This window comes from Penicillium coprophilum (genome assembly GCF_028826855.1).
Source record: "Penicillium coprophilum strain IBT 35676 chromosome Unknown utg000004l_segment0_segment0, whole genome shotgun sequence".
In the NCBI taxonomy this organism is placed as follows: Eukaryota; Fungi; Ascomycota; class Eurotiomycetes; order Eurotiales; family Aspergillaceae; genus Penicillium; species Penicillium coprophilum.
The window spans coordinates 5,730,185-5,753,530 of NW_026622723.1; the positions used below are offsets into that span (position 1 = coordinate 5,730,185).

General features: G+C 44.8%; 5 protein-coding genes across 5 annotated transcripts; 2 read left to right on the plus strand and 3 right to left on the minus strand.

The window, feature by feature from the left end:
• Window positions 1–916: 916 nt before the first annotated feature.
• N7500_006594 (uncharacterized protein) lies at window positions 917–2,949 on the plus strand (the record flags this gene model as incomplete). Its single annotated transcript, XM_056677738.1, has 7 exons — window positions 917–1,063; window positions 1,161–1,231; window positions 1,339–1,452; window positions 1,526–1,989; window positions 2,049–2,072; window positions 2,131–2,456; window positions 2,512–2,949. 7 exons carry the CDS (start codon window positions 917–919, stop codon window positions 2,947–2,949), a joined length of 1,584 nt encoding a protein of 527 aa, XP_056532738.1.
• Window positions 2,950–3,386: 437 nt separating this feature from the next.
• N7500_006595 (hybrid sensor histidine kinase/response regulator) lies at window positions 3,387–7,536 on the plus strand (the record flags this gene model as incomplete). The annotated part of the gene is made up of 3 exons (XM_056677739.1): window positions 3,387–3,457; window positions 3,555–7,213; window positions 7,265–7,536. 3 exons carry the CDS (start codon window positions 3,387–3,389, stop codon window positions 7,534–7,536), a joined length of 4,002 nt encoding a protein of 1,333 aa, XP_056532739.1.
• An 8,673-nt stretch (window positions 7,537–16,209) lies between these two features.
• Window positions 16,210–16,733, minus strand: N7500_006596 (uncharacterized protein; the record flags this gene model as incomplete). Its single annotated transcript, XM_056677740.1, has 2 exons — window positions 16,210–16,359; window positions 16,629–16,733. The coding sequence occupies 2 exons, from the start codon at window positions 16,731–16,733 to the stop codon at window positions 16,210–16,212; spliced, it is 255 nt and encodes an 84-aa protein (XP_056532740.1).
• N7500_006597 (uncharacterized protein) lies at window positions 16,734–18,341 on the minus strand (the record flags this gene model as incomplete). Its single annotated transcript, XM_056677741.1, is given in 4 exon segments — window positions 16,734–16,931; window positions 16,983–17,120; window positions 17,134–17,751; window positions 17,772–18,341. Coding segments are annotated over 4 exon segments (1,524 nt in total), but the record flags the coding sequence as incomplete, so codon positions are not given.
• A 1,479-nt stretch (window positions 18,342–19,820) lies between these two features.
• On the minus strand, window positions 19,821–22,223 carry N7500_006598 (uncharacterized protein; the record flags this gene model as incomplete). The annotated part of the gene is made up of 2 exons (XM_056677742.1): window positions 19,821–22,039; window positions 22,088–22,223. 2 exons carry the CDS (start codon window positions 22,221–22,223, stop codon window positions 19,821–19,823), a joined length of 2,355 nt encoding a protein of 784 aa, XP_056532742.1.
• Between the last annotated feature and the right edge of the window lie 1,123 nt (window positions 22,224–23,346).

The following is a 23,346-nucleotide window of genomic DNA, read 5'->3' on the forward strand; positions in this document are numbered from 1 at the left end:
CAATTTCGGCTTTTTCACGTCGACTTCAATTCTCAAATAGGAAGACCTAGGCAGTCCCAAGTAATTATTGGTCAAAACGAGTTATTTATTAATTCGCAGTTGACCTAAATTCATTAAGACAGGTATCAAAGGCCTAAACTAACATTAATTATGCATCTATCACGGAGCACGGCGAGGTGAGATGGTACGTTCCGAATCCACGAGCCAAGCTCGGGCAAAAACTAGCAAGGGTTTGGTGGACCACTATTTATAAATCAAACTTCTTATTCGCATAGTATAATACAATGCTATATGTTATAATTAATTGTCGGGCGGGATCTCCCGAATTGGCCGAGGCGCTGTTCATAGAGTACGCGTGCATCGTAGCGAGCTGTGGAGCTAATATCGAGGGAATTGAATCCACCCAATTGGATGATTTCAACAACTGGTCTATGTGCCTGGGATTGTGATCCTAAATGGGGCCAGACTACGGTGGAACTTCAGACCAAACCCGAAGATAGGGTCCTTTCACTTTGAATCATACAAAAGAGGCTAATGTATACCACAATGGAAAAAAAAAACACTTATTGCGTGGGGCCGGGACGGCATATGCAGGTTTTACTTCAGACGACTGGCGCGCTTTTGTAATACCCTAATGCATTGTACTTTGGCCACTGCCAACCATAACCTCTGCATGTTGACCAGGGTTCGGGAGGGATATTAAGCATTCTTACTATTCTGGTTTCTCGATGTCAAGGCAGTATCTGCCCCTTTTAGCTATCTTAAAAAAAATTTACCTAAAGCCCGGATACATTCTCGCCCTAGTGGCGTGCCACGTCTACTCCGTGGCTGCTTTTTCTTTCTTCACCTCCACTGATTTTTCTTTTTACTTGTTGATAATCACATATTACTGGGGTTGAATTGATAATCATTCACAATGGGGCGCGAGGAGGGGATAATGATGAATGTCCAACACTTCACGCCGGAAAAGGCGCCATCCATGGATGGCGTCTCCTCCAGAAGGGCAGGTACAGCACGGGACAAGCAAGACATGTGGCGTGCCGGGCGAGACCAGGAATTGAATGTATGTACTCCATAGCTCTGCGCGACCTTTCTACGTCTTCCTTCTCGAATCACGAAAGCCAGAAGAAAGAAGAAAGCAAAAATGACACATCTCGCAGAGAAACTTCCGTTTTCTTTCTGTTCTTGGGTTTACGGCGGTGCTGATGTGCACATGGGAAGCAGTCCTCTTGTAAGTTTTCTCTGGGTATATTCCGTACGGAGTACTCATCGATATATTCCCTCGAAGGGAAAACCCCATTATATTATGATGGATCGTGTGCTGACCTAACATATTAGTGGCTCATCTTACGGATTGACCAATGGTGGTAAAGGAGGTATGATCTATACTTACCTGGGGGGCCTGGTGGGGTTCAGCTTTGTGATCCTCTCGATGGCTGAAATGGCATCCATGTATGTATAGTTCAGGTGTCTTGACAATTCTTGGCAAACTGAGACTTCTAACCCTTCTTTCCGATGATTTCAGGGCCCCATTGTCCGGCGGTCAGTATCATTGGGTATCAGAATTTGCACCACCCAGTTCGCAAGCCCTATTGAGTTACATCACTGGCTGGATCTGCGTGTTGGGGTGGCATACCGGTATTGCAGGATGCTGCTATACAGTAGCTAACATGATGGTTGGCGTGATTTCCATAAACTACCCTGACACATATACTTATCAACCATGGCATGTCACACTGCTCGTCATTGCGGTGGCTCTGGTAGCCTTGATGTTCAACACTTTTCTGGCCCAGAAGCTCCCATTGATCGAGGGAATCATCTTGTTTGTGCACTGCTTCGGCTTTTTTGGAATCCTGATCCCACTTTGGGTCCTGTCCCCTAAAGTTACTGCTTCCGAAGTATTTGGTTCGATTGAGGACCGGGGGGGATGGGGCAACAATGGACTTTCGTGCATGGTGGGGCTGGTTGGACCTATATATGCATTGATCGGTATGCCTTTGCTTTGGTGGTCTCTGTTTTGGCCGTTGCTAACGATCTATCTCGAAAAGGTCCCGATTCAGCAGTTCATATGGGTACGTATCCTTTTACTATCCAAAGTGTGTAGGGGACACGTCTGATACCATAATACAGCCGAGGAAATAAGAGATGCATCCCGGGTGCTCCCTATGGGTATGCTCTGGACATTGATCCTCAATGGGTCTACTGGGTTTGTCATGATAGTCACGTTTGCGTTCTGCGTGGGCGACATTGATCAAGTGCTTGGGTCTGAAACAGGCTTCCCCTTCATCCAGGTCTTTCTCAACGCTACAGGATCAGTCAGCGCCACGACGGGAATGACGGTGATTATCATGATCATGCAATTTTGCGCGGCAATCAGCAATGTTGCCACAACCTCTCGACAGGTCTATTCTTTCGCCCGAGACAAGGGTCTTCCTTTTTCCAGTTTCTTTGCAAAGGTGGGTTTTTCGATATGTGAAAATCTATCGCTTTGGCTAAAAGAGGGGGAAACAGGTTAACCCGACCTTCACTGTTCCACTGAATGCCCTTTGCGTCAGTCTCGTGATTGTCTCTCTTCTTTCCTTGATCAACATCGGATCCTCTGTGGCTTTCAACGCCATTATGTCTCTTGGTACAGCTGCTCTTCTGTCCTCCTACATAATTTCCATCACCTGCGTTCGTCTTCGACGCTGGCGCAATCAGCCCCTTCCGCCGGCACGTTGGAACATGGGCAAGTTTACCCCAATCTGTGATACCATTTCCATCCTCATTTTGCTGGTAATCTGGGTGTTCAGCTTCTTTCCCTTGACCAAGGAGGTAGATCCAACTTCCATGAATTGGAGTGTGGCTATCTTTGGGGGAGTTGTTGTCGTTTCACTCGGTTATTATGTGATTTATGCCCGCAAAGTCTACAAGGGTCCAGTGACGCGGGTGAAAACGATACAGGGATGATACACACATGATATGATTGGCAATGATTAGACAGTCAGATAGATCCTCTCATTTCAGAACAAATTTTACAAGTTTCCTACCTACCTACCTACCTAGGTAGGTAACTATGAAGGTTTGGTCAGCATCACGTGCTCCAGGCTGAAATCCTGAAGGCGGTGTAGGCATACTGCCCCCACAGAATTCCTCCAAGTCAAAAGAGTAAGAGAGTCCAGATCGAGCCAACCTGGGCAGGGAGAAACCACCTTGCAATATGATTGACCGATCGGCCCATTCATAATTTTCACGTCCCTTACTACCGATGTGCCAATCTACTACTAGGTACAGATCTATCTTATGTAATATCGGCCCACTTCCAACATTCCAACATTCAAAATCTACGTATCACTGCCTCTGCTCTCTAGTTGTCTGGTGATTATCAAGAGACTTTAGTACATCTCATGTCATCGTCAGAGCCAGCCCAAGCTGAACCACCCAAGTTCAAATTAGCGCAAGAGAGGGAACTGTACAAGTATGTGGACAGGGTTCCAACATCCCACTATAGCCCCTCATTCTCTTGATTCTCGTCACTACTGAAGTGCAAGCTAAAATTTTACATTGATCTAAAGATATCTTAAACTCAACGAAGTTTTTCAATCTGGCCCAAGCGTCCTCGACACGCCTGAAAATGCGCGAATTCAACATACTGCCTACGTTCCCCGATCGTCGCCAGATACCGCGTTGACGGCCTTCGCCCAGTTAGGAGTTTTGAGGTTGAAGGCCCAACGTGCCTTGATTACGCTCTTTGGTCGAGACCAACATTATATCCTTGCAGAGGCCACTGAAACACTCAGTCTTCAAGATCATACCGTGGAGAATGATAGGGATGCCTTATGGTTGGGTTGCTGCGTTGTGCCCAAGGAGGAAGGGATATGTCAACAAGTTGCTTCCCTACCGAATATCAAACCAGAGGACGAAAAACACACGATAGAGGGGGGTATATACATGGTACCTGATCTGCGTGAGGATGATCGATTTAACAAATTGAACATGGTGGCCGGCTTCCCCAAAGCAAGGTTCTATGCAGGCGCCCCCATAATCAGTTCTAAAGGGATCATCATCGGATCTTACTGCATTATTGATGACGAGCCACGATCCGGATTAGAACCCCCGTCGATAAAGTTCCTGCAAAATATGGCTTCGACCGTCATGACCCACTTAGACATGGCCCGATGCAAAGCGGAACACCATCGCGCAGAGCGAATGGTTGTGGGATTCGGAAGTTTTGTGGAAGGAAAAGCAACCCTCCGCAAAGAGTGGGTACAGGATACTGGACTACGCCTGAATGAACAAGGACATGGCGAAGGCCACCTGAATATAGTGCAACAAAATGCACAAATCAAATCCGGTCTGCTCACAACAGTCCACACTCGCCCATCATCCCCACCGCTGCAGTCACAATCCTCCCCGCTAAATAGTCACGAGCAATTCAAACGCTCCGATTTGTCTGACGTACCATCGCCGAGCCTCTTCCCAAGACCATTCTCTTCGTCGTCAAAGTCTGACAAGAATTCAGACGCCAGTATCGACCAGATATCAAGTCCCAGCAAAGCCGAAACACAGACTAGTTTCTCTGTCCGAAGCACGGTATCGACCGAAAATCTACAAGACGACATTCTGTCCATCGGAGTTCGACAAATCTTTTCGCGGGCAGCTAACATCATCAGGGAGTCGATAGAAGTTGAAGGCGTCGCGTTCTTCGACGCGAGCATCGGGTCTTATGGTGGTCTCGTCAGTGATACGAAGCGAAAGGGGCCAGGCTCGGATAGCGGTACTCTGGAAAGCTCGATGGGCAGCAGTGACGATAGCACCGGATCTGATTACCAGAAAAGCTCTACCGCATCAGCCGGGAAGGAGACAGTTCCAGAGAATACGACTCTATGTGAAATCCTAGGTTTCTCGACTTCGGCTACATCCAGTATCAACGATGACTCGAAAGGAAGACTTGCCCTCCGGGAAGTGTTACTGAAGGCGCTCCTGCGGCGTTACCCACAGGGCAAGATTTTTAATTTCAGCGAGGAGGGATCGATGTCTTCGGACGAAAGCAGTGATGGCCCTTGGAAGAGCTCGTTGGACCGTGAGGACTCAAACCAGATCAAGACCAACCTCGTAGGTGGAAGAGGTAGAGGGAACCGGAAAAAGACGCGCAGTGCCACGCTCAAAGAGGATGGAAATATTCTCATTCGACTCTTCCCAGGAGCTCGTAGTATCGCTCTTCTGCCGATGTGGGATTCCCACCGAGCTCGGTGGTTCTCGGGCGCTCTGGTTTGGACAAATACACCTCAACGTGTCTTCACGTCCGAGACTGAACTCACGTATCTGTCAGCCTTCGGAAATAGTATCATGGCGGAGGTACATCGCCTGGATGTCGAGATGTCCGAAAAGGCGAAAACAAATCTGGTCAGCAGCATCTCGCACGAGTTACGAAGTCCTCTCCATGGTATTCTTGGCACGTCAGAAATACTTCGGGACACGGCAATGAACGCACTTCAGCACGGGTTGGTACACACTATTGAATCGTGTGGGCGGACATTGTTGGATACGATCAACCATTTGCTGGACTTTTCGAAGATAAACAATTTTCGGAAGGAAGGTAGCAACAAAGCTCTTCATAAACGGAAAGGCCCTTCAAAACGTCACAAAAACACAGATCCATCACCTCATAGCCTGCAGCCATCACGACGGTCAAGGCATAGTGGTATGATTAGTCTGAAGTCTGATATCCAGTTGGATGCGGTTTTGGAAGAGGTAATGGAAAGCGTCTTCGCAGGCTATAGTTTCTACCACAGCCCACAAAGGTCGATGACGATAGACCGTCCAAACCACATGGCACTCGACGTGTTGGGGCCCTTCCAGCAAGAAAATCAGGTCAGCATCATCCTGGATATCGACCAAGGTGCCGAATGGAGATTTTTCACCCAAATAGGTGCCTGGCGCCGAATCATGATGAACATTTTTGGCAACGCCCTCAAGTACACCAAAACTGGCTTTATCTTAGTGAAGTTGACGGCATCGCCTATCTCTCCCGCCAAAGATGCCGTCCCCGGAGGGCCTGCTGATTTTAAAGTGACTCTCACAGTTAAGGATACGGGTATTGGAATGAGCATGGAGTATCTCCAGAATAGTTTGTTCACTCCATTCACGCAAGAAGACTCGCTTGCGCCCGGAAACGGACTCGGGTTAAGCATCGTTCACCATGCGGTTCTGTCCATGGGTGGTCAGATCGAAGTCACTTCACTCCGGGGTCGTGGCACCGAAGTCTCGATTGAAGTACCTCTTATCCACATGCCCAACCAAAAAGCCACTGTCAGTCCATCTGAAATCGAGCCCATGTTGAAAATGAAACACGCTACACGTGGCGCGACCATGGGGCTCTTGGAGCTGGGATCACCTGACATCTCCGATCGCGATACAATTCTATGTAATTCTTTGGAGAAACTGTGCAAGAACTGGTTCGAGATGGATGTAAGTATTCTTGATCCATCGAATGCTTCTTGCCCCTCCTGCGATTTCTACATTGCAGTGCAGACAGATACCAATTCAGTCAACACTTGGGAATCTTGGTTGTCAAAACCCCAGAATTCTGCCAATGGCATTGTTGAGAATCGAAGATCTCCGATTGTGGTGATTTGTCGGTCGCCGGAGGCAGCACATCTCATGTTTGTTGCAGCAAATCAATCAAAACACGAGACCATAGTTGAATTCATCAGCCAGCCCTGCGGCCCACGAAAATTGGCCAAGGCATTGAACATTTGCATCAAGCGACAGCAAGGTCAGGACCTTCTGGCTGATAGTGACCCTAATATAAATCAAGATCAACCTCGAACAAGGCTTACGTTCCAGTCTACAGAGTCCCTTCCAGTCTCCAGGGAGGGCATCGAAACACAACGTGCAGAAGATGAGATGAATTTCCAAAAACACAAAGCAGGGAAAAAGGCGATGGATGATGAATACCGCAAGTTGGACGAAACGAAAGATCTCCAGCAACCTGGGGACACTCGTTCACAAAAAGAAAGAGATGCCATTACTTTACCAATTCGACAGGGATTGCCCAAGATAGAGGAGCCTAGTCTGACAGTGTTGTTGGTTGAAGATAATGATATCAATCTGCAGATATTGGTTGCACATATGAGGAAAGAGGGATACAGGTATACGACCGCCCGCAATGGGTTGGAGGCGTTGAACACTTTCAAAGCCCATCCTACAAAATTCGGAGTGATCCTAATGGGTAAGTTCTTGACTCCTTCTTGTACAGGAAGCTCTATTCTGAAATCGACAGATATCTCCATGCCTGTAATGAACGGGTTCGAATCTGCTCGGCTCATTCGCAAGGCTGAGCGGGCCTATCAGAACGGACTCGATTCCTCAGCGAAAGATTCATTCAGGCCCGTTACTATTGTCGCTCTGACTGGCCTTGCAAGTGCTAGTGATCGACACGAGGCCTATGGGTCAGGAATGGACCTCTTCTTGGCGAAACCAATCCAACGGAAAGAACTATTCGAGATATTGAATGAGAAGAACCTAAGCGAGGTTAAGAAATCCTCTCAATGACATGATATAACATACTAATGGCGTTGTCTCATTCTTGGTGTCAAGTATATATACGATTTTACTTGTCTTGTGTTAGCGGATGGCGTTGGTACTTTTTCTTCTTTCAATTCTACCCCTCTTAATAACCTCAGCACTGTCCATTGAGTGTTCAGTTGGGTCGTCTCGCTACGGATTTCCTCGAGCAACGGCAACATTGTAGTTGAGAGCCTTTTTTTGCGTGTGGAATAGGGATTCTCGTCCGTTCAGCCTACTTGAGCCTTATAATCTAATCGGCTAATTTTCTTATACACCCTCGGCGCTCAAGCGGCGCCTGGTGATATGGGTGAGAAGTCCAGAAACCAGCATGAACTATGTCGAACGGGTGGAAATTCCTGCTAAGGGCCAATATATGTTCCTAGGCCAAAAAAATATGAACAAGCTCGGGAGTGGCAAGGAAAATATACAGCAAATTCATATAAGCAGACGTCTACACGACCGAGAACCAAGAGTCAACAGAACCGATGATAATTTCTGGTTATGATTTTATTCCTTTGATAATTCTTTAGATGGCTTCATGTACAAACAGATAGAGGCCTAACAGCCACAAAGGACCATAAAGGAAAAAGAGAAGCATGCCGGTCCGTATCCTACTATACTGAAGCACGTATTTCAATGTTTCAAGTGTCATAGCATGTGGCTTTATATCTGAATTTCAAAACGGAAAGGTATAAGAAGCCAATATCACAGAAGTATACAGTACGATAATGTAGGGTCCCAATTGGGGTTGACTCTCTCGCCATCTGGAGTAATATCCGTTACCTACGCTCTATAGTCCGACGCAATAGGTAGACAGTCAATCAGGCATCACAATTAACGTGCACACTCAGTGACATACATACAGTCATATTTCATGAGTATTTGCACCCCAGTACTTCCTAATGCTTTTCATGTACTCTCTTCTATTGTAGCCTGCATGCTGGAGCTTCTATCATACATATATATAAGCGTGTATGTAAGCCTTCTACTTACTACTTATTACTTAACGCGTCCAATAAAGTATTAACAAGCAGAAAGGAAGGTGGCCTGAAAAGTTTGGTAGTACTGGGGTGCAAATACTCATGAAATGCCACTGTATATGTTCTACCGTACGGAATATGGAGTCTATGATCAAAAAAGGGATAGCGCAAAAGGCCACTCGGTATAACTATTTCGTGCATGGATTATGCTTTAGACTTGCTATCTATGATTGATACCCAGTCTTTCCCAAGTGACGGGCGAGTTTTTTTTTTTTTCGGGCAAAGAAAAAAGTTGTCAGTTTAAGCAAAGAAAGCGAAAGAGATAATTTATTAAAAAAAAAAGTCAAGTTGAATTATCAAAAGATATCAAAAAGGAATGGGCCCGAGCCCGGGATTGAACCGGGGACCTCGCGCAATATTGCTTTGGGTGAACCCTAAGCGCGAATCATACCACTAGACCACCCGGGCAGTTGTTAGAAACGTCTCAAAATTAGGGTTTATATTGGAAAACTCAGATTTCTCCACTTTTTTCTCAAGAACTGGCTTGGCAAAGGAGTTATGCTTTGCAACTCGTGCTCTATTCATGTCGTCGATCGCATTGAGTAACTCGAGAGAAATATCTTGAAGGCACTGCCTTAAATTCCTGGAAAGTCACCCATTTTCTATGCACAAGATAGCGAGATACGATTTTATTACAACCTTCTAGTTAGATAAAGCAATAGCCAGTTACGTATTCTAGTGGATATCGATGATGCTTATTGGCGCCACGAGCGAAAGTTGTTATTTCGGTACATTCTTTCAGTCTTGTTTGCTAATAAATAGGAAAATCTTAGGCAAACAGGCTGGAATTGGATTTGAGGGCAACTCGTTTAACAGGGAGACATAGGTAGATGAGAAAGTCGTTTATAGGCAATATATAGTGATTCATAGGATGAAATTTCCCAATCTCAGGCGATAAAATGAATGCAATTTATAAAAGAAGATCTCCCCGCTGGTTTTTTGCCTATTGTACTGTATTGTCACTAGATACGGTAGGAGTCGGTGATGTTACTTTTGTGTGGTATGTAGTAACATGGTTCCAATGGTTCTACTTTACATGTGAATAGATATCCCCATAGATTCTCTTGTTCTCGATATTGATTTCCACGAAAAAAGACAATTACATACAGGGTACTTACATCCTTATTTATTTCACTTCCGCCATATCTATAGCCTACTATTCGGCAACATCTCTCGGGCTCGTGCTGCAGCCATATGTGTCATTTGAACGAGATCTAGTGGAAAGAAGCCAACAAGAAGTATATATGGAATTTTATATCAGTAATTATGGCAAGTAGGACGAGATACTAGCTTATTTGGAGCTCTAATCTGCCGATATGATATATCTCCACTAGCACTAAGGTCTACACCAGTTAGTCGCTAGTAGCGATTTCTGGGGAATATCTATTCACTCCACAGGAAACCATTTGGCGCAGAGAAAGCGGATTTAATTCCTGCTTTTTTATTGGAATGGGATGTTTACCGCTAACGAAGCCTTTATAGTTTCCACTGGGCAAGACCTGTCGCCGATGCCGTAAAGCAAAGCCAAAGCCTATCACTTGAGGTAATAGTAGGATCTCCTCGTGCGTTTGATGCCTCCTATCGCAATACAGGAGACAGTCCTCTAACGGCATCTCATTGGTGCACATTTGATGACCCACTCTGGCATGTGTGATCTACGTGATGAGACCGGATTTTTGTACGGTATATATAGCTCAAACTGAGAATTTGATGCTTTTTCTTCCGTCTTTTTTCCCCTCGCCAACCTGTTGCGCTAGTATACTCGCTATGCTGGTGACTCTCGGCCCTATTCAGCCGAATGTCCGTCCAGCACATCTCTAAAGAGCTGATGCGCTCCTCGCCTATCACCCCCAGGCTGAAAGTAGAAAAGGATTAAAGACGACACGCTGGACTCCAGAAATGGTGGAAACACGTTGAATCATTCCTACTTATCTGGGATAGTGTACAATCCTGGCTAGCGGAGACCTTCTTAGATCTAAGTTTGGTAAATACTGCCGGGGAATGAACCTGGATAGTCTGAACTTGCTTGGGTTATTTAGCCCTTACCAAGTGGGCCTTGTTCTTTCAACACTTGCTCTCCTCACCGCGTGGGAATTAACTTCTTTTGCTCAACTATCAATGAGATACTCTTACAGGTGCGCCGCCTTTTCTCCGTTTCTTATGGCCTTGGTTTGGCCTCCACATGGTGTATCCTAACCCCATAGTAAGGGTTAATCGCAGTTTTGGAACATGATAAGACAAGCTTTGTATATGGTCTGGCGTTAGTAGATACTCCCGGAATGGCGTGGTTCTACGACATATCTGTGGGCTTATCCTCGACGTCAATGTCCCGCTCTTCGTATACATCTGAGGCAGGTGAGGTCGAGACTTGCGCCCGTAATAATCCAATTCCCTTCGAGTACTTAGCGGAAGTACTATTCTTACTCCACTATTGTTGGATCGAGCGTCTAGTGGAGGGGTGTATTAGATACATTAGAAAGGGACCCTAGGGCTTTTAGACATAGCGTGTTCTTGTTATATTCCTTAGTACCGAGTTATTATATATATTTGAGCTATTTTGTAATATTGAGTTAGCAGGATTTTGCGGCTGGGGATTTTACGGCAGCTCTGGTCAAGCCCACGCATGGAGCAGGAGTCTTGAGTGGCAGCGTAGAGGGCGCTCTTTTGGGAAGAGATTTCCAGTATGATTTGATTGGGAAAGTAAACTGTATTCTCAATTAAATAATTTTTGTTCAAGAAGACATCAACTGCCCGGGTGGTCTAGTGGTATGATTCGCGCTTAGGGTTCACCCAAAGCAATATTGCGCGAGGTCCCCGGTTCAATCCCGGGCTCGGGCCCACTTAATTTTTTTGCTTTTTGCTTTTTTTTCTGCCTCTATGTATTCTTACTACAACATAGATAGGACAAGATTTTTTTACTGATTAAACGAGGATCCATGAATTTATTAATCGAGAAGAGTAGATAGCCACGTAAATGGCTTTGTATAGGCTTTTGGTTTTCTAAGTACTTTCCCTAGTAGCTATACTAAGCGCCTGATGTATGTATATTGCTCGGCTCTACGCACGGCCCAACTCCAGAGTTGGGCTTCATGGGCTAAATATAAAAACTAGTTCAGTATAATTGTACCTTTTCTACACGATACACATATCAAAGATGTTTTAAAGAAATATATTTTCGATTATCTGATTTAATCATAGGAGGATATATTGTTCTTAAGAAACTACTTTCTTATTGAACTTTAAAGATATAGCTTTGACCTTTATTATTATTCAAAAGTAGAAAACAACGATCTAGGCTAGAGAGATATATATCTGAAGTACCTAGACTTCGGCAAAATGGGGTTTGGGTCGGAGGTCTCAACCCAATAACCGATTGATACCCCATTTGGACCCAATATTACATAAAATTGTATATTTTATAGTTACCTAGTCAATATTTTTATAGAATTTACAGTGCGTATAATTCCGAAAATCACATGACTTGGGCCCATTTGGCTAGCGTGCATAATATTATTGGGGCTCCAATAGATTAATTACCCAATGGGTTATGGAATTGGACCCAAAACCTACTGTATTTTGGGTCCGGGTTGGGTTGGGTTTTGCCGGAAGTCTAGAAGTACCTTTTGTATATTTATTCCATAGCAAAGGTATATTTAGCATTGAACTAGTTTACATTCAACCTGAGGGAATTGGGTCATGCGTAGGGTCGGGTCTAGCACTCTGTGTAGTCCGGTGTAGCTAGTTTTAAGCTCTCCAGCCAATTGTAAACGTTTACTTTTCGGAAAAACATCAATCGCCCGGGTGGTCTAGTGGTATGATTCGCGCTTAGGGTTCACCCAAAGCAATATTGCGCGAGGTCCCCGGTTCAATCCCGGGCTCGGGCCCGTCTTCTTTTTTCCTTTTTTTTCCTGCTTATATCCATAATAGGACTGTAGAGACACAAGGAAATCTATTTTACATCTTAAGTTTTTTTTACTAATCAGAAGAAGACCTATAAATTAATTAACCGAGAAGAGTAGATAGCCATGTATACAGCTTTGTATAATAGGGTTCTAGTATCCTAAGTATACCACGGTGTATAGGCGCCAGGGGTTAAATGCCTATTTCATATACACCTTGGTCAATTTGATATTCCATGAAGATGACACTTTCAATCTCTATATGAATAGAGATATCCTTGTATTTTTTGTACGGTTTGCGGGTATCAGAGTTGAGCCTTTTGCCTCCATACAATTGGAGATATCCTTTAAGGAACTGCCCAGAATATGGAGGTACGTATCTCCAATTGTATAGAGAGCAAAAAACAAAATCTTGCCACGTGTGAGCCGTCCAGAAAAAAACAATAATGGTGCTGGGTTTGTAGGAGATCGAGGGCATTTTTGACAGTTACAAGGACTATGGGTACTTCGCTGTTTAGGGCCTCTGTCATAGGTATTTTTATTTGTGAGCCAGTTAAAGATTACTCATAGAGGCCGGAACAAGGTATGGAAAAGTCACTACCGGCCCTATGTATGGCCTAACTCCCTTAGGTTGAATACAAAAACTAGTTCAATGCAATATGTACCTTTTCTATGGGATATAAACATAAGATGTACTTGAGAAATATATTTATACCTCGTCTAGATCGTTATTTTTCTATCGAATAGATATAGAGTTTAAATAATAGAGCCTATAGATATATGTGTATATTTATATATCTCTCTCAAAGTGTCTTTTGTATACGTATCGCGCAGAAAAGGTACATTTAGACTGAACTAGTTTTCGCATCTCACCACTGCCGCCTATACACCATCTTACTACATAGACACCTGTAAAGGAAAGGAGACTCGGAGAGTTGGGACCAAGGGCCACGATGTATATTTAACTTCTTTGCTCCTTATATCCCTTTGTTGCTTACCAAGGGCTGAGCATGTGATTATTCTTATGTCTTGAACGGGACTTGGGAGCCTGATGGAATAGCCATTGTGAAGTGCACGGATCAGGAACGAAGAGGTATGAGAACACCTTCCCCTGAAAAGTGGAATAAACAAGCACTAGTCTCTGCATAAGGAATACCATGCCTTTCACCATTCCACTTGCCTCACAACTAGTATTATTTTACAGTGCTAGTACTCTTTCTAGTAACTGCACTAAGCGCCTGATAACCGTGCCAAGCGCTTAAGCCTGATGACAGCATTTTCTTTTCGAATTAACATCAATCGCCCGGGTGGTCTAGTGGTATGATTCGCGCTTAGGGTTCACCCAAAGCAATATTGCGCGAGGTCCCCGGTTCAATCCCGGGCTCGGGCCCATTCCTTTTTTGATCTTTCAATTTTCACCCATAGCTTTTATTCTTTTATATTTTTATACTTTCCGTAAGAGTCTCCTTATCCGACATGTGTACAGAGTATGTGTGGAACTGCTTATGCATTCTTGATGATAATCTCAGTTAATTCCTAGGATGAATACAAGGCTAACCAGATTCGGCATTAGTGGATCCAGCAGAATCGAGATTAGCGTCATTTATGCAGTTACATAGAACATCGCCACAATTTCATACATACAACATGTATTATTAGGTGGTGTATGGAGTAGTGTAGACTAGATTCAACTACTTCAACCAATAGAATCCAATAATGTAGTTTTCTCCCTAGTCAACCCCTCCTCCCCTATTACATTGAGGGATTTCTAGTATCTGTAGGGGTGGAAACAGAAGTCTATAAATATATGCTTCTTTACAGCTGTACAAGAACCGAACTTACAACTAGTTCCTGCCTTGTACATTATCGCTCTACAAGAATGATCATTTCTCCGTGTTCTCATGCACGCTATCAACTCATCGTCGTACTATTCAACATACATAGTGGGTGGTGTTGTGTCTCTATATACATAAAGATATTGTTGTTGTGTTAATTCGCCGTGATCGATTTGCAATAGGTTGATTTCAAAGCTATCCCTGATTCATCATGTCATGTCGAGAGATCTAATAACCTAGAGAAGCGCTACCAACTCGGATGTAAGAGATCCTTCCACCGTACAAGTAGACCAAAAGTGTATCGTAGGGGAATAATTCACTAATCTGGCCGACAGAATTTAATGCTGTACCAATTTCAAATACAATATACGAAGATTAGAGGGATTTCATCTTTTCATACAAAGAGAGGAATCTTGAATATGGCCGAGATTGTTGATAGATTGAAAGTACAACAAGTTTGCGGTAGTAGGCATCATATTAGCTCCATCTGATTATCTCCTGCCTATATGTTCAGTGTATACATTGAATTTTATATTGGTGATAGTTCCCAGTACATAGCGGTATTCCTTTGGGGCTTAATCAGAGAGAGAAATGGCCGACAACGTATCCCCGTACAGTGATACCCTTTCGAATCATCCTTTGAAAAGACGAGGTATATAATATACTACAACCTCCATGGGCTCTGCTTTCTCCTATATACAGCATATAATGGACACATCAACATCGGCTGTGACTAACATGCTTTATCTGAAAAAATTTCATCGACCGAGCATGCTGTATTTTTGTTACGTGACATCAACTGTGACTGGATATTATCCATGATTTACGAGGGTGGTGAATTTTCCTGTAGCTAGCTGACTTTTTCTACATTAATGCCAATATGGAATCGGCTACCTACCTATCTCGTTTCTACACATGTATCAAAAGATACAAGCATATAGAAATATATAAAAAAGAAATGGGCCCGAGCCCGGGATTGAACCGGGGACCTCGCGCAATATTGCTTTGGGTGAACCCTAAGCGCGAATCATACCACTAGACCACCCGGGCGATTGATATTTTTCGGATCGGTATTTGCTTACACAAAACTAAACAAATCTTGAGTCATATCTGCATGCAACTCATTGTTACAAAATTTCGTCCGATCGCCCATCGCCCACCCCTGTCACATTTCAGTCAATCCCCACTAGCCATCTGGAACCTGATAAAGCGAGGAGAAGCGAGAAGAATGATTGATCTTCCATAAACAAACACGAAACTACAGAAATATGTGTATCCTGCTTGAAGAATCAGGCAATAAGCATGCCATCGGAGGTTGTACAGCTGTTTTCAAATTTAGCCTAGTTTTACACGGTCCCTCGAGTACTTAATATAAGAAACATATAGCAGAACCCTAGAGACCCAACTCAATTCCTGGGCATACATCGGATCCACATACTCATACACTGGCTAGTAAACCCCTCGTCTCCATTTCTGTTTTTATATCGACTAAAACTCCGGTTGCGCAAGCTTCCAGTGAAATAAATAGTATTGAGCTCTATGATGTACTACTTCATACACCCCCGAGTATATTGTAGCTCTTTGAAAGAATTATACACGTAAAGCTTTCGGGATATCCACTTACCTCTAAACAGTACATTGGCCTCACTACATTGATCACATCCAAGACAATAAGAGCCTGCCCTAAGATGTTCCCCTGCTGTCTAACTAGTCTAGCTCTTCAAGGTAAATCTCATCCAAGTTACGAGTTACGGATTGTGTCATGTCAGACACATCGCCCCTAGGGCTACCAGAAAGCACAACTACTTCTGGAACTACAAAGTAGAAGCCAGAAAGTGAGGATGAAGAGAGCTGTTTTGGAAAGGAGACGAAGCTCCGAAGTGTCTATCTAATCCAAGGGCTCGGTGCCTGAGACATCAATGCACCAAACACAACGATTGCTATCCACACTGCAGCTATTTTACGCTTTTTGCACGGGTCAAACTCTTTAGCAGGGATCAAGGCAGTGCGGTCGTCCATGTCAAAGGTGCCAGGCTGTGAAATGCGGCGCGGTAGTCGTCAGGTTGTCAGGTTGTCTGGTGGGTTTTACGTACTAGTAGCTCCTAGCCTACTAGTAAATACTTCACTCCTACTAGTAGACTTTACCTGACAACCTGACAGCTTTTAGGGTTGTAATTTATTTTATAAACCCTATATTAGTCGCGACCAGTAGCTCCGACCTCCTATTAGTAGCAACCAGCCTACTAGGAGGTACTAGTACGTAAAACCCACGTGACAACCTGACAACCTGCCCAGGTGAAGACCCCCCTATTCTGTGAAATGTCCCGGGGAAGGGTTTTACTTAATGAACTCATAACAATAAACTGCCTTGGCCTTATAATAATGTCTGCAACGCCTTTTACTTCCATCTAGTGAATAAATGAGTTGGCCTTATAGAGATCTTTGACAAGATTCGAAGTCACAGAGGAAGATGTCTCCATGGTATCCGTTGTGTACATGACGCAAAAAGTCAACCGTGACTCAGGATCTATTGGGAGCGTTTCCTGCACCCATACGTGTAGATGTCGCTGGCTGGGTGGCCTAATCTCGGCTTTTAAAATGACTTCCTATAGAGGCTCAATACGAAGAAAAAGCTCCATGTATGAATGTAATGTTACAACAAACATTACTTGCCTTTTGGTCCGAGTCCCGAGATATTTGCGGCCTTGTAGGAGTTCTTGCCGAGACTTCTCTCCGACGGTGAAGCTTCGATCAGCGGCACAAGCACGGGGCTTTTTTTCTTGCCCACGGAGTGCCTGAGATCTCAACGGCAAATATCAAGATCCCATCGTCATCCAGGAATATTCGAGAGGTTTCAAGGTCTTCTCTAATATTAGCCTCCCAAACATTATATTCTAACTCCTTCTCCCTGGACCTGACATTCTGAATTACATCATTTCTAGGATGGTCACAATCAACCGGTAGCTTCTCGTTCAATTGGGCCCAGGGGTCCCGAACAGCTTCGAGCTGCGCTCCATCAACGTTAAACTCCGGATCATGGCGTTTTCCAGATCTGTGGAATGAATTCATAGATGAAATCGTGGTCGCGTTTTGAAAATGACGTGGGGTCACATGCATTAAGACTAGGATTGCGTTGCTAAGACTCCCGCCTTCCTTTTCTTGCAAGAGGGATATGTCTTCGTCTATCGCAAATCCTCTACGCGTCAGCCACAGGCGAGTCATTGGGTGGATAGTTTCGAGCGTTAAATGCTCTTTAATTCCTTTCCGTTCATCCGTGTGATCTCGGATGGCCTTTGTCAGGGCACATCCATTATGGCCAGCGTAGGGGCGAATACCGACAGTCATGGTAGTGGCGGATGCAAAGTGAAGCACCTCAGATATTCTGTGTGTTTTGCGCCATTCTTGGAGAAGAAATGCGTCAACTGGCTTGGTATCAGAATGTAGACCCGCTTGATAGCTTCGTTTTCGATATCAAGAAACATAGGAAATTCCCCACTTCTTAGCTTAAGACGAGCCCCCTCACGCTCTGTGGGTAGAACAAGATCTTTTACTGTACGCCCACACATAAGAATAACCTGTAATCCACTAGGTTGAATGATTGATTGGTTGAACCGAATAAATGACTCCGTCTCACTCTCCTGGGTTGGCCGGCAACACCGTGCCACTGTAGTGAAATCTCTCTGAATGGGGTTTGCAGCCCGAGTGAGCGAGTTCATTACGTTCCATCCACTATCCTGAAATTGGCACGGAATAGATATCTTTGTGTTCCTCGGGTAACCTGATTGCGCATCAAGGGTATCTTCCAGCATGAAGCCGACCAGCGCTTCCAAACTTCCTTTAGGCAGAGCCCAGGGACAACCCCTTGGTTTCAAATCATTGTTAATTTGGCTCAAAATCTCAGAATTGTTCAAAGCTGAGTGTGGCAGGGGCTCGCTGCCACAGAAGACTCGCTTAGCTGGAGATGCTGAATTGCGTCTCGAAAACAGACATGAAACTCCGGTGATTGCATTAGAGGACGCTGAAAGTTGATGTTGGACTTCTCAGCCCTTTTCCCGTATTCGTAACGGAATTGGGGTCATCCAACAATATCAGAATCTGGGGAATTATTCCAAGGAAAACGAGGAGCTTTTTCGTACTGAATGCCCAAGTTGGGGCCCTTGCAGAACAGTGGGAATGATATTTAATCTATGATTGGAGTAAAGTTTCCCATCCTCCCTTGGCCCAAAATAAGCCTCCAAAGTACTCCCCGGAAGTGATTGAAAAGCACGACACATCTTCATCTCTAGGATATTGAGAGCCACGGCTCGAGGGATGCATGGTAGCTGAGTATCCTTTGGTGCTTCCCAGAGCTTAAGCTAATTTGCTGCTCAATATCCTTGTCCCTAGGAAATAACGTGATAATTTAGTGTGCTTTTGGATCCGCGCAAAATCTTTAATACGATCTGGTGGAGCTTTGGACTAATCAGGGTAAGAACGCCAATATTCACTGTTTCTTGAGTCTGGGAAAATGTCCACGTAGCCTCCATTTGGAATTCAACAATTATCCTGACGTGCCTGGGCATCAAGAAGGCTTCGAAAGTTTCAAAAAACATACTGTCAGGACTAGGGGTCAAACGTACTTCTTTGTCCGAAGGAGTCTACCTTCGGGGTCGATTTATCCTAGTAACATTTGGGCTGTCTTCTGTGGACCTCCAGAACATGTGATCACGGACTGAAATGGCAGCCGTTGCAGGTAAGCATCGAGGTCAGTCGCAAGGGCCTAAGCCAACTGACAAATCGTATTGCAAAGGCTCGGGACAACAACATTCGGGACTAGTTCCCAGGAATTCTGATTCTGAGTTAGCAGATAAGTCTTTAATAGGGCGCTTCTGAGCTGACCGTAGTAGTTTCCTGGGTATCCTATGAAAGAAGTATGGGATGAGGGCTGACTGAATTTTGGGAAGTTATGGATGAAGATAGATTTGTAGAGCGGAAAGGAGCTATGTGGGTAAGTCCTCACTGAGTTTCTTCCAGCGAGAGGGGGGGGATGGGGTACTTCAATTGCTTACAATAGCTCAGTAATCAATCGAGAAGCTTCTTGAACTAAGAGGCCTTCTTCGACGGGTATTTGCCTTCGAGATCGAGGCCCTTTTTGCTTCTACTTCTTATTACCGGTGCGTCATTTACTGACTTCTTTCTCAAGAAGTGCAGCGGATTACATAGTGACTTAGTATACCTTCAAGAACCTAATTTATAGCAGCATTGAGAGGACTTAGAGGGCTCCTTGATCCTAAACGAAGTAATGCTTTGGTTGATAAAGCTTACTTCTGTAACTAATTATAGTTCGAAGGCGTTTTAGTGTCCCTATTACTCCCCTATCTGATGGGGGGCTGGTCTCCTTGATCATCTTATGCATTGATTCCTTCCTGAAAGCGAGGAACCAAAAGACAGAACATATGTGGATTTCAGAGCTTTGATGCCAGATGTAGAATGTTCTCACCGCAAGAGTTTCGGTATCAAAGGTGCGGTTCAATGCCATTCTCTCCTAGTAAGTATTCCACGACGTCAACGTGATTCCCCAAAACAGCCTGTCCGATCAATTGATACGTTAATTTGTCGAATGATGGCTGTTTTTCTTCAAGGTGGTGTTCGCGGAGCAATTCATTTCTCAGCTCTCCCTGATGCTGGGCGCTCGTCATCAAACGCTTGACTATGGGCATACAGCCTGCACTGGCAGCAAAGCACAAGAGCTCATTTCCCCAATGTTCCTCAACCAGCTTCTCTGACACATTGTTGACAAGATCGAATACAAGGTCCCAGTCCTGCCGTTCTTTGTGCCATGGATTGGTGATAAGTCGGGCTTCGCCCCACCTGATTATGACAAGCCGGAAAAACTCATAATTTTGTAGCTGCTGACCAGTCCACTTATCCAAGAACAGGATCCTGAGTCTCGACACGCTCCCCCACCGAAGAATCTGGTCGGCAGCCTTCATAGCTGACCCTTGAAGGAACTTATCGCTGTCGAGGTCTGACTTCTGAAGCATATCAAGTAGCGTGGATTCTGAGCCATAGATTGAAGTGATGCTCAGTGGATCGTACAGACTGCTGTCAAATTCAAATCTGGGGGACATCGTGCAGCCTGGACGGCAATTTTGTTGAGTCCAATTCCGAAGTCGAGTGGATTCCGCTTGACATATAGTTTCGATGTCTGCTAGGCTTGGAAGAGGTAGAATATTTATGCAACCGAAATGGTCTACCCAATGGCATGATGCGTAGACGAAGAATTCGCCAAAGCCACGGTCGACCGGGTCGAACCGAGCCATATCGTCTTCCCAGGATTCCCACGTGCAGTTTGGGTCATACTCGAGTGGCGCTACATCATCGCTGCACGATTCAGAAAATTGAGGTAGTTCTGCAAATGCTGCTTGCTCCTCCGAGAACAGATCATTATTGCCAATATCATCCAAGAGCAGATACTTGATGCAGATATCGAGCATAAATGCATCCAGACTTTTGGAAACGTTGTTCATCTGACCAGGCGCTTCAGAGGCTGAACCTTTTGGTTCACACTGTGTGAAAACCCACTCCTTCACAGACTGGTGTATGATTCGAATTTGAGGTCTCCTTGGTTCATCGTAGTCGGGGGAAGCAATGAATGGATAAATGAGACCCATGACTCTCTGATGGTCCACCAGCTGAGCAAGACCGTCCACAGTTCTGACGTTCTGGGACAGGCTCAGTGTCACGGCCCAGGCGAGTTCTACTATGCTCAAAGACCTGCGACTGACAGCGAGTACTTTCAGAGCTGTGATGGCAAGTAGCCGATTCTCACGATCATCTGAAGTAGCACGCGAAAGTATACTGCCGTAGACTTCCGAGAGCTTTTCAGGGAGGGGTATCTCTTCCAAAAAGCGTTCCATGAAAGGCTTTGCCCTGATTCGACGCAGTTTGATAAGCTCAATTATCATCGTCACCCATATGGCACTTCCTTGCGCTCGTTGAGACAAATTTTCTCTGACAAGTGCCTTGATATCCGGTCGTAGATAAGGCAGTCTTTCAAGCGTTTTATTGACGATGATACGATCTCGCTCAGGATCGGAATGAAGTACTATCCTAGCCATATCGTCTATCTGTTCCAGGATCTCTTCCCGTGGACGACAAGATAGAATAATCTTGAGCCCCGAAGCCTTTTGGCATATAGATTTCAGAAATCCGAGAAGTCTGTTCCACGAGTCGTCATCGCACTCATCCAAGCCGTCAATCACGAAAACAACGGGTCGATCAATTGTTTCCAGCATATCTTGCAAAAAGTTTTCCATCATGTCGATATTTTCGGAGGGATTAAAATCAGAAGCTTCAGCCTGTTTATATCGCTCGTAAAATGGCTTCTGCAGACCTTGAAGCTTGCTTAGCAGTGAATAAACCAAACCAGAGAGTACAGAGGTGGCCTTCCCTGTCTCATAATCCCGGCAATAGTACTGGCATAGTACGGGTCGCGGGAGACGATATTTGTTTCTTAAACTCAGCCTCTCTGCAAGATATGCCATTGCAAAGGATTTTCCATGGCCCATATCGCCGAGAACCACTAACTGCTGAGACTCCGAGGTATTATACCAGTTTTTAAAGGTAGGGTTTTCCAGCAAGAATTCGCAAGCCTGATCAGCCCGCTGTTTCCGCCAGTCACTAAGGAGTGAAGTTTGCCGGCTGAGCTTGTCAAACCCGAGCCATCGAGCAACTAGAGGCGGTTAAAACAATCTGCGAATACCGATATATAAATCCTTACATTCGTTGGCGTAAAGCAACTTTTGGATGTCTTCCAAAATATCCAAAGTCGCTTTTTGTATAACAATTTGGAGTTTATCAGCACTTGCCAAAAATTCCTGGACAATGGTAGGAAGGCGGTCGGTCTCCAAGACCATTTTCATTACCATCTTTGCACCTTTCCTGGTTAGTATATTAAGGGCAGCGTCGTAAAACTCCAGTATTTTTTGGTACACGGATACGAGAGCCTGAAGATGATTAGGACCGGTTATTCATGGGGTAAGAGGACCAGAAATGACAGAAATCGCGATACATATAGATTACCTTGTGAATATCTTTTCTATCCACTTTCCGTCCCAGTGTGTCACACTCATCAATGTAAGAGATCCGTTCTAGCATGTCCGCAATTTGTTTCGCGAAGTCCAAATCAGCGTTCGCAAATGTAATGGCAATCTGTGTAGATAATGGTCGGCAAGCGTAAGTGATGACACTCACTGGAATTGGCATGCATTATCTCTTAGCGAGCAAAACTTACCGCTGTCACACTCCTGACTGCACCAAAAACTGTCGATGCGGTTGGTTCAAGGTTTGCTAATGGACTCGCTAAATCCAATGCCAACTTGAAGTTGTCGAGGGGTGTCTTCAAGGAGCGTAAACGCTGCACCCCCTCAAAAAAGCAGATTCTTGAGTTGCCTCTTTCTCAATATTTTCGAGCTCGTGAAATAGCTGTTCGGCATTCTTCCCACTTAGAGCAGTGGTTATTTCCTCCCCTAGGCTCTCGACCGCTTCACGATACGCCGCACTCCAAATGTCCGAAGACGAATGAACGCTGCTTATGCTACCATGAAGAGAAATTCGGGTGCCGATCACGTCTCTATTCATAAGAGGTCGAGAGTCCAACACTTCATTGTTCTCGGTATCAATAGACTCTCCGGCGAGATCCCTCCTCTCTTCCGAAGGCGGTGAACTACCCGTTCTCGAATGAAAAGATGTTGCTGTACTTAGCACCGGATTAGCATTGCTTGAATTATCGGAGATAATACATACTTTGTTGCACGTATCTGTTTTGTTTGGGTGTAATTTGGGGAATCATGAGCCCTATTTCTCAACTGATTGTAGCGTCGGCGAAATTTTTGCCGGAGCCCTTCCTTTTCTGTTTTCAAAGACGTCATAGTGGTGATAAATTTTAAGCCTTTCTACGATCAAGAGCAGAAAGGGTTTCTTCGTGAATTAGACTATCCTTTATCCGCAGTGTGTTCCATGGAAAGGGAACTCAATTCT